At 30.1% G+C, this 15,841-nt stretch overlaps 1 protein-coding gene across 3 annotated transcripts; it reads left to right on the top strand.

Moving 5' to 3' along the window:
• Nucleotides 1–413: 413 nt before the first annotated feature.
• On the top strand, nt 414–14,288 carry LOC117169400 (transmembrane protein 145). 3 transcript variants are annotated; one of them, XR_004466656.1, is made up of 7 exons: nt 414–1,344; nt 2,399–2,909; nt 3,025–3,162; nt 5,241–5,496; nt 10,464–10,673; nt 13,026–13,136; nt 14,164–14,288. XR_004466656.1 is itself a non-coding variant. In XM_033355769.1 (6 exons), the coding sequence occupies exons 1-5, from the start codon at nt 953–955 to the stop codon at nt 10,652–10,654; spliced, it is 1,488 nt and encodes a 495-aa protein (XP_033211660.1). In that variant the 5' UTR covers nt 414–952; the 3' UTR covers nt 10,655–10,673; nt 13,026–13,270. The 3 variants fall into 3 exon arrangements, 2 of the variants coding, with proteins under 2 accessions (XP_033211660.1, XP_033211659.1); XM_033355769.1 differs by lacking the exon at nt 14,164–14,288 and having other exon boundaries at nt 13,026–13,270; XM_033355768.1 differs by lacking the exons at nt 13,026–13,136; nt 14,164–14,288 and having other exon boundaries at nt 10,464–12,492.
• Nucleotides 14,289–15,841: the final 1,553 nt, after the last annotated feature.

Genomic DNA, 15,841 nt, shown 5'->3' with positions numbered 1-15,841 from the left:
CTGGTCAAAAATGTTTTCTGTTTTAGTTGAAAATTCACTTCTTTCGCTGCAAATTGTATAATTGTATATATTATGTATATTTTCGGTCAAATTTATCTCTATTAGTTAAAAATTCTACTATTTTGTAAGAAAAATAGAGATTGTCATCACACGTGCGTTGATTTTTTTCAATATACAATAATCTTGTTTGGAAAATTCAGAACTACGGAAGAAAAAGTGACCAGTAATTAAAATATTAAATTTGTTCTCTTCAAATTGAATTACTTATTCTTTTACCTTATTTTACACTTGAACTATAATTTTTATGAAAAAACCTATTTTTGATTTATTGAATTTAAATTTTTGCAGACCTTGGGCCCGAAAAGATCGCGTACTCTAGTGGTAAACTCTCCCATTGCGCGCGCGCACGCACATACCACGTGGAAGAGTCCGTCTTGTTTGTGTGCATTTGTCATAAAATGTGTATCTTTAACAACAGTGAACAGAAATTAATAAATTGTTATTATCTTCCCCTTTCATCTGAGTAGGAACAAGCAGCTAAAATGAGTTCTTCGTCACAGTGCTTAAATTCTATTCATCTTGAAAAAGTCGGACTCGTTGAAAATGAAACATTAGTGCATCTGGGCGGGGAAAATCAATAAGAAAGTGACGTTTTAAACCGTGCATGTGAAACATTAACAATTATTTGTTAAATGTGTTCACTTTCATCATTTTTCCCGATGCACTCTCGAATCTCCAGTGCTACTTTTGTAATCTTAAAACTACGCTGATTGGCTATCATGTCTTTTTGGAGCTGAGTGTAAAAAACATTATAATCTGTCACTTCCTGGATGAAAGTTATACCATCGAACTTTCCTAAATTCCACACAGAGCAATGTTTAACTTCCTAGTACAATTTCTGCCTTGACAATTATCACTTTGAGATTAAGTTCGTCCAAAAAAAAAACAGAAAATGGTGCACGGAAGGAAATTTTTGACAGCTCAACTCGTGTTCTATTTGATCTGCTTTGTTTTTGTTTTTCAACTGAAAATTGTCACCTGTACACATATTAGTGGAACTTTTGAAACCAATGAATTCTTTCGATTTTTAAACAAGTTTGGATTTCAAAAAACGGATCAGCATCGACAAAAAGAGACGTATGGTTACATTTTTGGAAATATAACCTCAAAAGTTAATTTTTCGGTTCCTGTCACACTTGCTGTCTTGGATCGTGATCATTTTTTGGAGTATTATAGTAATCGTGGAGTTAGAGACAAAAGCAGGGCTTGTGCAATGATGTTTCGTACCTTGAATCAAAGTTCGTATGATTCTAAATGCAACGAGGAAGGCCAGGATTTTTTGAGGTATGCGGGTTATTTGTTTTTGGAATGGTTATTTTTATCATCTACACCTTTCACCGTCAACCTTCGAATGAATAAAAGTTTGAAACTGAAACGCAAAAATTCTCCAATAAATTTTAAAACTTTAAAAATGAAATAATTCACAGCTATTCGTGTAGATTTCAAGGTTTAATAATTTAAACAAAAAACTTTGTAATTAACTTGAATACATTTTTAAATTAATATTATAAATGTTCAAATTGTTTTCAAAAAGTTTCAAATTTGAAAAAATTAAAGCTTTAAAAATGTTTTTGTAGGAAAATTTGCACATTTAAACGCTAAAAGTGGAAAAATGACGAAAAACAATAATTTTAAATAGGAAAGATGAACATTATTTTGAAGAAATTAAAGCTTTATATTTCAACAATTTGATTGCAAATTCTTAAATGTGAAACAATCTGGATTTAAAAAATGTTGATTTAACATCAAAGTTGAAGGCTTAATAAATTCAGGAAAAGGTTGAATGTTGAATTACTTTTATTTAAAGTACCTACATAGTGTCAAGATAAAAATTAAGTAGCTATTATTCAAACGAAAAAAAGTTTTGCTTGATTTATTTCATATTGATTCATTTAATTCTATTATATAACTATTAAATTGAAATATTTAGCTTCTTTAAAAAAGTATTCTGTCTGAAATTGATTACTTCATACAAAATAAATCATAAGTTGTTTATTAATGCAAGCTAGTTTTCTGCAACCGTTTTATGTTTCTCACATAACAATTGTTCTTCATAATGAAAGGTAACGAAAAATACAAAATATGTAAAATGAAATTATGCAATTTCGAACGAGTAATATTTGAAATTCTTTAAAGTTGCCACAACTTCAATTGAAAATATCACATTTTTGAGCATATGAAATTAATAATTTAGAAATCAAATATCGAAATATAGAAATCAAAATATGTCTGAGATTGGAGTCGACAACAAATAATACTTCAAAGCTCCAAATTGCTTCATTTTTTCAAGATAAATTTGTGAACAAAAACTTGAGGAATTTTTCTTTCTCTTATTCAGGAGAGTGCCTTGTCCAAAAGGCAAACTATGTTCAGACGAGGAAGATCAACCTTGGAACGTAATAAAGAATTATCAATTCACGTTCAGTATTGAAAACGTATGGCAACCCAATTTTTGGTACATTAGCCTAGTTTCATGCTACAGAAACACGACAACCTGCCATTGGGAACATTACGACAAACACGAGAAATTAGACTACGATATCTGGCTAGTAAATGGAAATCCAAACACCAGTAGCCTAAATACTTTGACCTATCAGTTTTCCTATGACCGACAGAACACCATAGAACTCTACCTACTATTTTTCTTGTGCTACTTAATCTTAGTTCCTCTGCAATTATACGCAGTGAGACTACAGAGACATCCAGTTACAAGATTATTCACAGCCAGTTTACTTTTGGAATTTATAGCTCTGTGTCTGATTTTGATTCATATACTGAAATTCGCTTTCGATGGCGTTGGCTACGAGCAGCTCGAAGTCGCCGGGGACATTTTTGATATCCTTTCCAGGGTGAGAAAGATTTTGTTTTGTTATTTATTGTTTCCTAGAATATGTGTCAAGGAATAATGAAATGTTGGGAGTGGATTTTTATTAAAACTGATTGTGAATTTTGGGGGTTTTTCAGACCTCATTTATGCTTTTGCTGCTTCTACTTGCTAAGGGATGGGCAGTCACGAGAATGGAATTAACATGGAAGCCTCTAGTTTTCACTATCTGGCTATTTTATGGAATTGTACACATTCTACTTTACGTCTGGAATATGGTAAGAAACGTTTTTATCAGAGACTAGAGTCCGTCTATCCTTTTTCCGCATGAATTAAAAAAATCCCGTATATCGAAAATTCTCACATTTTCTCATAGAATTTCGATAGATTTTTCGATAAATAGGAAATGTTCATTTGAAATCATTAGAGTTTTGAAAATCCATACAAATTAAATGTCTCGAAAGTCGAAGCCATGCAATTTAAAATTTAATCTGAAAGAATACAAAACTACAATTTATTATATTTTAATCTAACACATTCTTCAATTCTTTTTCCAAATTTAAGATTTAATTCATTATAAAATTTATACAAAATACATAGAAATTATAAAACCTAGAAAATCCGGGCAATAGCAATGAATATATTTGTTGAACGGAAAATGTTTAACAGATTTGAAATCAGCATGCATTGCTAATGCTTTTATTTGAAATTTTATAAATGTTACACGTAGAGAAATAAGCACACTTTGTGTTAAGTGTATTTTTTTAATTTTTAGTTTTTAATGTAGTAATTAAAATGAATTTTATTTTAAATAGGAGTGAAACTTGTATCTTAGGATTTTAGCGCGATAATAATTTCTTTCGGTCGAGCATCTGTATTTCTATTAGTTAATATTGTTTATTATCCCATTCAGCGTCCCGATCTCAGGAGAAAGTTTTTATTTTTGTAAAAAATTGAAAATTTTATTTTTAATTTCTACCGAAAGCCGATTTTTAAATCCTGCCAAATTGTGACTTTAAAATTCTTGGGCTATTTACTGAGAATCTCGATATTCCAAGAGTAAATTTTTATTTTTATTAAAACTGAGGATTTTATATGTTTTATTACAATCGAGGCTGTTCTAATTTTTGGTTAGTATCGCTTTGAGAGTGTTAAATTACACTTTAGTTTCATTGAAATTGCAATTATCCTTAAGTGGTGATTTAGATTTTACAGATTTTCGCTATTCTGAAAAATTATGATTTTGTTGGTTATCTAGTTCTGTACTGTCACCCTTAAAATATAATTGAAAAGTGGCGTCAAAAAATTATATAATAGAATAATTGCTTGAATTTATGTTTTTTTATGGGATGTAACAGAAAATGCTTCAAAAAAGAACAATGAAAGAAAATATAATAAAAATTAAATCTTTCATAATTAGAGATTTTCTAATTTAAAAGTTAAAAATTAAAGAACTTATAATTTATGTGTTATAAATATAAGTTATAAATATAGTAACAATGTTTTACTGCAAAAAACTTCAAGAATTAACAATTTCAAATTTGTTAAAAATTCAACTTTTTCAAATTGAAACGTTAAACAAGTAATAGTTTGAAATTGTGATCATTCAAAATACTATTTAAAATCAAATGTTCTTATAGTTCAAAAAACGTAAGTTCTTATCTCGAGATTTCCTGATTGCAACTTAAAGCTTCATCAATTTTAGATGACGTTTGGCATCGTTCATTTTTTAATGCCTTATTTTAATTGCCCAGTTTTGAAAGCTTAAATTTAAAAATATCAATTTTTAAGTCCTTTATTTGTAATGCTTTTTCAAAATTATTCAATTGTAATCGCTTTAATTTGGAAATTATTCATTTTTATAGATTTCCATTTCATATTGCACAATGTTGTAGGTTTCTTATTTGTTATTGTGTAACTCCAAAAGTTTAGGATTTAATTTTGAACGCTTGAAAAATTGAAAAAAAAATTATATAAATTTGAAAGCTTCAAAATAAATTTTTTGTTCAATTTTATTAAGTTTGAAAGATGAAAACATTTTAAGTGATTTTCGATAGGATATTGTCTCGTTTTTTAGGCTTTGACTTTTAATCTATTTATACTTCTTATTTTTGCAAACCGGAGAAAACCTGGACATTTTTTTTAGCCTAGTGGTCACTCTGCGTAATGAACTTAGCAACACTATAAACTGAAGCAGACTTACTTTTTTTCATTCTGTCGCGGGACCATAATTATATAAAACAATTTCCAATGTAGCAAAGCTTAAAAATTTAAAAGCACTCCAACTTAAAAAGCCTTAAAATTCAGAAACCGTTAATTAAAAAATAGTATCTAAATCTTATTATTCTTTTTACAGACGGAAGTTGATATTATCGAAGATATTGATGAATACCAAACCTGGCCAGGATGGTTCATCCTCCTCTTCCGCAGTATAATTATGGTTTGGTTTTTGTACGAGTTACGCAACACTATGACTTACGAGCACAATACTCAAAAATTAAATTTTTTGCTCCACTTTGGTGCATCGTCACTCGTGTGGTTTATTTATCTTCCTATAATAGCACTTATAGCTCTTCAAGTTAGTGCACTTTGGAGGTTTAAACTTCTACTTGGTAAGCATTATTCAAATAATACTTGAATCTTAGCCTGGAACATTACTACAAAGATTTGGGGCCAAAATTATTTCCTATTACAAAGAAAATGTATTATTCAGACCTCACAGACCTATCCCTATATCCCCTATTGTACCCTATATTCATTTAAGGTCCCTAAAGTACCCTATTTTCAAGGTTTGGTTCCTATGATATCCTATGTGCAGCTCATAATGTAACTTTTCTTTCAATAAATTCGTTTATGGGTTAATCACTAATCAATTTAGGTCTATACCTATTTCTGAAGTGTCGTGAATTCTTTTGGAAATATTTCAAGGTATTTTTAAAGATTTCGACATTTTTTAAATAGATTTCAATCATTTGAAGGGATTTTTAAGATTTTATGGTATTTGTAAATCTCCTACGGCATTTTGAAGAGCTTTTCAATTTTAATTATTTTGGTGAATCTTAAAAGATTCCAAGAAATTTTCGAAAATTAATTAATTTGAAGTGATTTCAAAGCGATTGAAATGTTTTAGGATATTGAATTTTCGAGAATTTCGGATGATGTGGAACGGTTTTACAGAACCTTTTAGGTTTAAAGATACTTTAAAAGAATTTACGTTATTGTATCAGATTTCTGAGGATTGTAAGGAGTTTTAAAACTCACTATATTTTACTACATTTTCCAGGATTTCGTGAGAAGTGAGGCATTTTGTAGGATTTCAAAGGATTTTAAATACTTTAGGAAATCTTAAAAGACGCCTAGAAATTTGTTATTGATTTCAATAATTTGAAGGGTCTTCAAAATGACGAAATATTTTAGAACAAAGAATTTTCTAAAAATTCGAAAGAAATGGAACGATTTTACAGCACATAAAGTTTTAAGATATTTTAAAAGATTTTACGGGATTCTATAAGGTTTCCAAAGCATTTCAATGATTCTAAAATTTGTTTGAGTTCTCAAATTATTGTAATCAATTTTCTTGGATTTCAGGAAATATCAGATTTCATACAATGTCACGAGATTTTGTAATATTTTCATGGATTTGAAAGAATTTACTTGCGATAAGGGTTTCAAAGATTTTGAGAGATTTGAAATTATTTTTTTTTTGAGTTAATTCAGCTGGACTTTTTATGAATTTCATCGAAATAGTTTGAACTCTTTTGAAGACATTCGTCTTTTTTTGTTAGAAATGAGTAGTGTATCAAACATTTGAAATTCATCTTAAATTCATATTAACTTACCCCGAATTATTAAAAATTTGTTAGAATTCTCTTGATTTTTTTTAATTCACTTGAATTCTTCTAAATTTAAATAATACTAGTTAATTCAATGGATTCTTTTTTTATTTTTTTTTTCAAGTTTTTATTCAATTGATCCTGAAGTCTTTTAACCTCACCTTAAATTCTTAGGCATTTCATCAAATTCTTTTAAATTCCCTTGAATTTTCCTATGCTCATTTCACAGTTACTAAATTCAATTAAGTTTTTTTCTCCATATTTTTAAATTGTTTTTCAATTCATTTGAATTTAACTTCACTGTTTCGAATTTGTTGAATGTAGCTTAAATTGTTTTGAGATCTTATGAATTTATCCAGAATTTGATACAATTTGAGGCAAAAATAGTATCCTGTGATTGTGATGAAAAGTACCCTTTGTTTTCTGTATTTTATCCCATGGGTAGGGGTCTCCACAGGTAGATCCTGTATCTACTAGCGATCCCAGGCCAATAGGTCCGATATACTCAGTTTTGATCCAGAACTGTCAAAACCCTTTACTTTATTTTTTAACGCTAGGAACCCTTAAACTCGAGACCCTTGTTTCTGTTCGAAAGTTCACGCTGAAATTGAGATTTATGAAATGAAATAATGAATGTTTAGTTTTCGTTACTTTAATATTGTTAAATAAAATATTTAATGTAATTGTAATTTTTGAAGCTCACAATTTAAATTCCATAAAAATTTGTTTGTTTATAAATAATTCAAATTTTCAAATTAATTAAAAAAGTAGCAAGAAATTCACGCGTCCTTGAGTTGCTATTATTGAATACTAAAAACATAATCAATTTTGAAATTTAAAATAACAAATTTTTCAATATTAAAAGTTTAAAAAATGGTTGAATGAATCAAAATAATTAATTATATTATTATATCTAACAGATAAAAAAATTAACCTTTTTTAAGATCTTTTCATTTTTTTCCTTCAGTTGCGATAGCGTTTTTCAAAACTTTTCTATTAAAAATTACTTTTTATTTTAAAAGTTTTTCGAATTATTCAATTTTAAAGCTTTATAATTTACAAAAATTACATTTTGAGTGGTAAAAATGGCGAAAAATTAATTTTTTATCGTAGAAAAAGAATGGGTGTCATCAATTTTAATTTTGTTAAATGTAATAAAAATAAAAAATTCTACAAGTTGAGCAGGTGTGACTTTGAATGATTGAAAAGCTCTTTTTGCGTTCTTAATTTTTCTATTTTCGGACCCTTACTCTGAAATAATTTGATTTGCAGATTCTTGATTTGAAAAAAACTCTTAAATTTTGAAATCCTTGAATTTTTTTACTATTTATTTTTATTATTACTAGTATTTTTTTAAATCATTTAGCATTATTAATGTCGAAAACATTTACAGGGTGGCTACTGGAATGGGAAACCGGGAATTTTCTGAGACGGGAAATGACAGTGAATTTATTTCTTGATCAGGAATTTTACAAATTTTCAGAAGAAAAATCTGTCCAAGTTCGATTTCAACAGTTTTTAAAGTAATTAGTTGAATTGATATCTTGTTCAATTATGATATCATTCATTTCATAATGCATAATTTAAAAAATGGATCTGTACTTTAAGCATTAAAAACTGAACAATAATAGATTTGATAAAACGATTCTAAATCCGTTAAAAGTTAAAGAATTTCCAGATTCGTAAATAATTCGTAATTAAGGGCTTTTATTAAATTAGAAATATTGTTTCAGTCTAAATTATTCCATTTTTAACACATTTAATTAAAAAAATTTTAATTAAGAAAAAGGAGAATTATTAAATATTTAGCAATATTTGACTTATAAGTTAAGACGACTAAATTGAAACTAAATATTTAAAAGTAAACAATTTGAAACTTAATTGTTTGACATAGAAAGCTTTGAATTGGTAAAATTTCGCAAAGCTTTTAAAATTTTAACGTCACAATTTTTATTGTTCTACTTAATAAAATGTTTAATTTTAAGCGAAATTGTTGAATTTTGATGCATAAATAATAATTGAACACGTATTATTGGTACAAAAATTTGAGTACTTTTAAGAGATATTCAAAAATTTTAAAGATTCAAAATTAATTTAAAACTTAATATGATATCAAGTAATTTAAACGAAGTTTGTGAAAAAAAATTTCAGAACTTTTAACATATTTTGAACTGAATAAAATTTTTCCTACAATTTTTAGAAAATCTTTTTAAAAATTTAAAAATCTTTAAATTCTTCCCGGGTCGTTTCTAATAATATTGGAATTCTTTTGAAATCTTTTTGAATGTACTATTAAAATAATTTTTAAAAATGAAGAATCATTTTCAATTTTCCTAGAAATTTTAAGAAACTGTTTTTATTCGTTTAGAGCCTTTCGCAATTCTTAAAAAACCTTTAAATTTTTTGTAAACTGCAAAAATCTACATTTTGTTTTAAATTAGGTTGTGAGTATTTGCGCCGAAATTTCGTTACGTATAACCAAATTTTTCGGTAAACACACTTTGTTAAAATTATTTGAAATCATATCAAGTTCTAAATTAATTTTTAATCTTTTTGAAACTTCTAAATATCTCTTAAAATTACTCAAATTGTTTCTAAAAATAATAAGTGTTCAATTGTTACTTAGGAATACAAATTTTAAGGACATTTTTTTTAATTCGCGGGATTTTCTAAAATTTTGCGGGATAAATTCAATTAATTTTTTAAGTTATTGAGTTTTTAAAAAATGTCAAAAATAAAGCTTAATTTGAAAAAAATTTTTTAACTATTTCTAGATTTCTCAATATTTTGAAACGCAATTTTAAAGTTTTTCAAGGATGCTTAAACTATTTAAAATGAAAATAATTTTAATTCTAATTTAAGAACTTTTAAGTTGAAAAAAAATTTTATTGTTAAATATTTAATGGCCTAAAATAACTGAATAATATAATTTTGACAATTTTTAAAGTTAAGTGATTGATTCTTTAATTTAGATCATTGAAAATGTTAACCTGGATTTATATTTTTGGAACTTAGTCTAAATCTTTGAACTCTATAATTTTTTAATGTTAAAAATTCTTAGATTAGCAGTTTAAATTCATTAAACTTGAAATTATTCAGTTGAAAAGTGTTAGTACCTTCCAGTTTATATGTGTAAATTATTTAACAATTAAAAAAAATGGAATTTAAAAACTTTTAAACTTCAATTTTAAAAGTTAAAAATTGAAGAGTTTCACTTTGAATGCTTTAGTTTTTTTTTTTTTTTTATTACTTGTACTTTTACTGTTTAGCTTTATATTTCGATTTTCTAATATGTATTGACCGGGAAAAATATTTCCGAACCGGGAAAAAACTGGGAATTTTGTTCTTTGATTAAAACGGTCACCCTGATTTATTTGTGAACAATTATCGGCAATTGCTTAGTTCAAATACTTTGAATGAAATACTTTGTGTTTCAAGCTCTCTTAAGTTATACCAGAAAAAAGGGTTCTCCGAGCCTTTCAAACTAAGATTTTTTTTCAAAGGGGTCATAAATTTCCTCTCAGTTTCCCGTCAAAAAAAATTGGTAGATCTTGAAAAAGGTGAAGCGATCCTGGGTTACGCTGCACCTGTGAATTGCGGAGACCCCTGCCATAGGGACTGTGAGGCTGGATTATTGCAAAATGTTTGACAAATTGGGCTTGTAGCCTGAGTTGTACAAAATTGCCGGGAAGTTCATAATCGGGTATTATATGAGCTTAATCGCAAAAGTTTCTATTAATTTTCAGGAATTACATACTCTGCCGACTGTTTCGCTTATTGCGTGATGGCTCATTTGCTCTGGCCGACAAGAAGCGAGCAGTATTTCCTATTAGCGCAAGGTGCTGATAACGGTGATGAACTAGACGAATTCAATGAGGCACCGCACGTGCTGAATAATTATGTCGAGCCTCCAGAACTCAGTAAAGTCATAGCGTAAAGTAGAAGCGCCATCCAAGGTAAAGAGATTTTAATGTAAAGTTAACTAAAATGATTAAGACATGTGATGTTTATCTGCCAAACGGTGAAATATGTAGGAAAGTATAGGAAAAACTTTGATCTGTGCTATTTGAGACTGAAATATCTTGTACGCCCTTTACTATGTCTTTGTATTTACTTTCGTATCTACGAGTATTATAAAAGTTTTATGTACATGAGATTTCATGTAGACTTAAAAAGATAAATTTATAACAGTAAATTTTAAAAATCGATCCGCAAATGAAAACTGCAGTAAAATTTGCATATTCTAGCAGGATTGAAGGGCAGGGCTTTTGTCTTGGTATGTAAATAATTCGTCAGCTCATAATGAGTTTGCGAAGAGATGAAAGTTATTTTAATCGCGACTAAGAAGTATTGTTTTTATTTAGTTAAACAACTAGCTTTTATAGCTTTATTTTTCGATATCTTTTTTTTTTATTGCATATGATTTTTGTACTCCTCTAATCCTAGTTACTCTTCGTCGACTCATTAGCAATTTGCGTAAAATTTAATTACTAAGCTACACGTGAGAAAATGTGCAGGCAATTTTTCATAAACAAATTGAAAGTTAAATTACATACACAAGTATTGTGTATTTTTGATTATACGAAATACCGTAAAGAGATATAACTTGAAGTTTTTTATAAACACTTTCCTATACTATTGATGCTCAAACTTCATAAGATAAAGTTAAGACATCTAGAAAGTACGTTTACTTGATAGCAAAATAGGTTTGAGCACTCGACAATGATGCAGTATTCTCAATTCTTTCACTATTAGGATTTTGAAGTTATTTACTTTCTTTAGTAAGAATTACTTGCTTGAAATATTACAAATTTAGTATGCGATGGCATTTTGGCAGCGAGGAAATTGTACAAAGCTTAACAAAATAGGTTTGACTTATAAAGAGTTTTACTTTCCTGATAGGTAATATCAATTTGCGAAAGATCTTAATGAATTAGTATAATTCAAAGTTTCTGTAAAGAAAATCCGCGGGTAATTTTGCTACGAGAGGATTCAGTTTCATGTGATATGATTGTTAATTCTTAATTACAAGGGTCCATTTTTAATCACGTTACGTTTGCATATTTTTATTATGGAAATTATCGAGTACTTAGTACCATTGGTGACTCTTATTAATATCATGTAATACTTATACCATTCCTACTTTATCAACCTTTTTTCGCAACAACTTACGTATACATGAATCGAGATATCGAGTTGAAAATTCGGGAAAATAAATAAAAGGAAATATCAAGAAGAACAAAAAAAAATTGCCTTTTATTCAACTTTACAGATTTTCAGCAAATAGAAATCGGGCAAGTATTACATGGCCTTCTAATACAATCCAAATATCTAAACTGAATTCTTTGATATGTGAAAAGTGCAACGATTAAAATTAAACTGCAGAAACTATGATACGAAAACTTTAATTCGTCTAAAGTTTTTAAATATTGTAATGAGTCTCCAATGATACAAAGTCAGTGTCCTTCGCGCAATAAGGAATCGATACCTTCTAGTTTTTTATATTGTCGAAAGCATGACCGTAAGAAAAATGTTATTTGACTCATTGTTAGTAATAGTTGTAGCAAACGTTGGAGTGTAACTCCGAGTCAATGTGCAATTTATACGATTCGCATTCATTTTGACTTCTTTAAGACACGTTTTAACTCGCCATCTATTTATGTAGAAAAAATATACCATTTACTAGAATTCTTAAGATTATTTTTAGTCCTGTACTCTATACATAATACCACATCCATGAATGTTTATACTGCGAATTGAGAATATGTGAATAAAGGAAATATCCAAGGAAAAAGTCATTCGTTATTCTAAAAAAATCCAAAACGACGCGAGATATCATAAATAACAACGGACCATTCTTATTGCCTTTTATTTAATTTCGCAATTTTTCAACTCGATATCACATTTCTTGTTGACGTAACTTAATCAAAAAAATGCCGATAGGGTACGAATCTAGTAACTATTAAATGGCCTTGAGGGCATATAGAACTAACCTGATTCTTAAATTCCCACATTTTTTTTAGACGTACACACATCCACAGGAATGAGATCTCGATTTGAAACGTCTCAAGTTAAATTAGAGACGTTAAGGACAGCCGTCATTTTTGATAAATAAATGTTGTTAGAACATTTTTTGTCTTTAATTGTAATTTAGAGTACATAAACGCACGTCAGTGCCAATTATTTAATTTCACAAACGTAGGTTCTTAAAACAAGTCGGTAAGGTGGGTTCTACGTGTGCCCCAAGTCACAAATGACTTATTCTTTAAATTGATTTAGAAAATTGACCGACAATTATACATTTTCAGTTTCGGTTCATGACGTTTGTAATGAAAGCTCATCAGGGGCAGTTAAAACAACACGTGATGTAAACTTTTTCACCATTTTCGAGAAAATCGACTTTGTAATATTCAACACAGGTAATACACAGTTTTGAGAAATATTCTTCCGAACGCTCGTCAGCTCATACAGTAGCGCTTCGGCTTCATAGTCTAAAGGTAGCGAATTCGATTCTCGCTGCCTGTGATTTTATTTATTTCCGATTTATTGAAATGTTTCTAAATATAATTTCCTTCAGTAATCTTGAATGATTCTGCGAATAATAATTTTGTAATCTTTTTCTCATGGAAAAACTGTATTTTTTAACATTATAACGTTTTTTCTAAAAGCAAACAATATTTTTCGTTTAAAAAACCTCGTTCATATTGCTAATATAAAGTATAATCGATAAAAATTATGAAAAAAATAATAACATTTATAGAAAATTAGTCTGCGAAACATATGATAAAGTTAAAGTCAGTTTTCCGTGAAACAAAAATATTAAAAAATATTATTTGGATGATTTTGTAATGATTATTGCAAAATGTTTAGGTAGAGAGAATCGAATACGAAATCTTTCGACTATGAAACTTTGGCAGATTAATACCCACCCAGTGGGCACAAAATTTGGCGACGTCTTTACGACATCTTTATGGCATCTTTACGACATTTTAAAGACATCCTATGTCCGTGTAGTTTCCGTGTCTTTACGATATCGTAAAGACATCGTCAGATCATACGACGTATTTACGATATCGTAAAGACACCTTAACGACATGGACATAGGATATCATAAAGTTGTCGTAAAGATGTCGTAACGACGTTGTAAAGACGTCGCCAAATTTTGTGCCCACTGGGCAGATAGTGAAATTAATGAACTTTGATCAAAAGAAAAAAAAAAGAAATATGAACCCAAACTAAACTTCACAATTGCATATTTGTGTTTTTCCACTTTAGGCAAACTTAGTCGATTTCATTAAATTTTAATTAATAAAAGCTCACTCTATACCTTGAAGGGTTCTTTACAATATTATTTGTCCAAATATTAATAAATATTATTCAGCCAATTGTTTAATTCAAGAAATGACTAACTTTTATTATTTAAATTGGCCCACCTTTTACCCACAGGTATTCATGACCTGGTGTAACCTGAGAGTCAGATAATCGACGAACATCCAAGATCTCTTAACATCCAAGCTTGTGTGGCAGAACTATTCCCTCCGCAGCTGTGGTCCTTTCGTGACCATGCCAAAGGAATATGTTAGGATAGGAATGGCATAGGTGTTAACTGGCTTTGTGATGTTCCTCGCACCGAGGCCAGATGCCAGAATTAGACTAGGGTGGCCCGAAAAAGCAGTCTCAAGCACCTTTTTAATTCCAGAGTGGAGCGGACCCCTCGCCTGCAATATGTCAAGGTATACATCAGTTCATCAGTCATCGTCTCAATCAGAGCACGGTCGTCCGGTGTCAGTGGAGAATTTATTTCTCCACGGGACAAATATAGGGTTCTGCATTTGTCCAAACCTAGAGACATCCTGATATCATAAAAGAGCTGCAGCAAAATCTCAAGTTGGCTGTTCAGTTGCGACTTTGAGCTTGCATAAACCTTTATGTCGTCCATATAAAGGAGGTGAGTTTGAGACTCAGCCACCCCCATATCTATTTTTAACCCATAGGGCGTGTTTTTGAGTGTACAACTCTGTGGGTTCAATGCTAAGCAAAACTTAGCTGAATGAATCACCTTGCAAGATTCTTCGTTTAATGTGCAAGGAAAAAAATGTAATCCTTGTATAAGACCAGAGCATAGTGTGATCCAGAAACTTTATAACGCACAGACATCTTTTATGTCTCAAGGGCCTCAAGTAAATAATCGTGGGGCATTGAAGGAAGCGCCTGTTGGTAGTCAAGGTAGGCCATGTGCAAATTGCGTTGGCGGTAATTCGCATGGAACACAACCATACTATCAATCGTGACTTAGGCCTTGCAACCACGCGAGCCTCGAGAGCAACCTTTTTGTTCTTCGGAGAAGACGTTGTTCTCGTCACAATATTTATATACGAAGTCAGAAATGATAGCCGCGAGACACTAACTTATAGAGGGTCGAGAGGCAGGTGATTGGTCGGTAATCACTGGGACTACTAGCACTTACCTTTCTAGGTATCATATGCTTTAAGTCCTCCGTCATATAAGAGGGCAAGTGATCTGGGTTCTCCAAGGTGTTTTGAGGGCCCTAGCAAGCGCGGTATACAAAACCTCCAAGTATTTATGCCAGAAGCTGTGCACCTCATCCACACACGGTGCTCTACCGTTCTTAGCCCTCTTTAGGATACGAGTTACATCGAAGGTTGAGATAGATGACTATTGATCCCAGGCAACCGTGCAACTCTGTGATTTTCTAGACGGAGCCACATCGTGTCCAGTTACTTGACCTATGAGCACCCTAGATGCATGACTAATATGTGGCGATTTCTTCGGCCCTAGGTTATTTAAAATAGTTTTGAATCTTGTTTTTGCCTTCTGGAAATCTGCGATAGAAACGTTTTTCGTCTGCCAAAAGTCCTATTGTCATTCCTTCTCGCGATCGCCCTATTAAATTGTTAAAGTCGCGCTGGCAGTACTAAGCAGTCTGATAAGTACCTGAAAATTCTAAGAGATGGCATTAGTATTCACTAATGTGGACCATTTTCGTCGAGCTTGATACTTGAAATGTCGCCTGTCAAAACTTCAGCCATTTATGTTTACGCATTTACAAGTTACAGCACTGAGAAGCGACTAACCTCCGAGTTTTTTTTAATATGGAAAAATC

This window comes from Belonocnema kinseyi, chromosome 3 (genome assembly GCF_010883055.1).
Source record: "Belonocnema kinseyi isolate 2016_QV_RU_SX_M_011 chromosome 3, B_treatae_v1, whole genome shotgun sequence".
Classification (NCBI taxonomy): domain Eukaryota; kingdom Metazoa; phylum Arthropoda; class Insecta; order Hymenoptera; family Cynipidae; genus Belonocnema; species Belonocnema kinseyi.
Note: the sequence above shows the minus strand (reverse complement) of the source record. Positions and strands in the feature narration are given on the sequence as shown.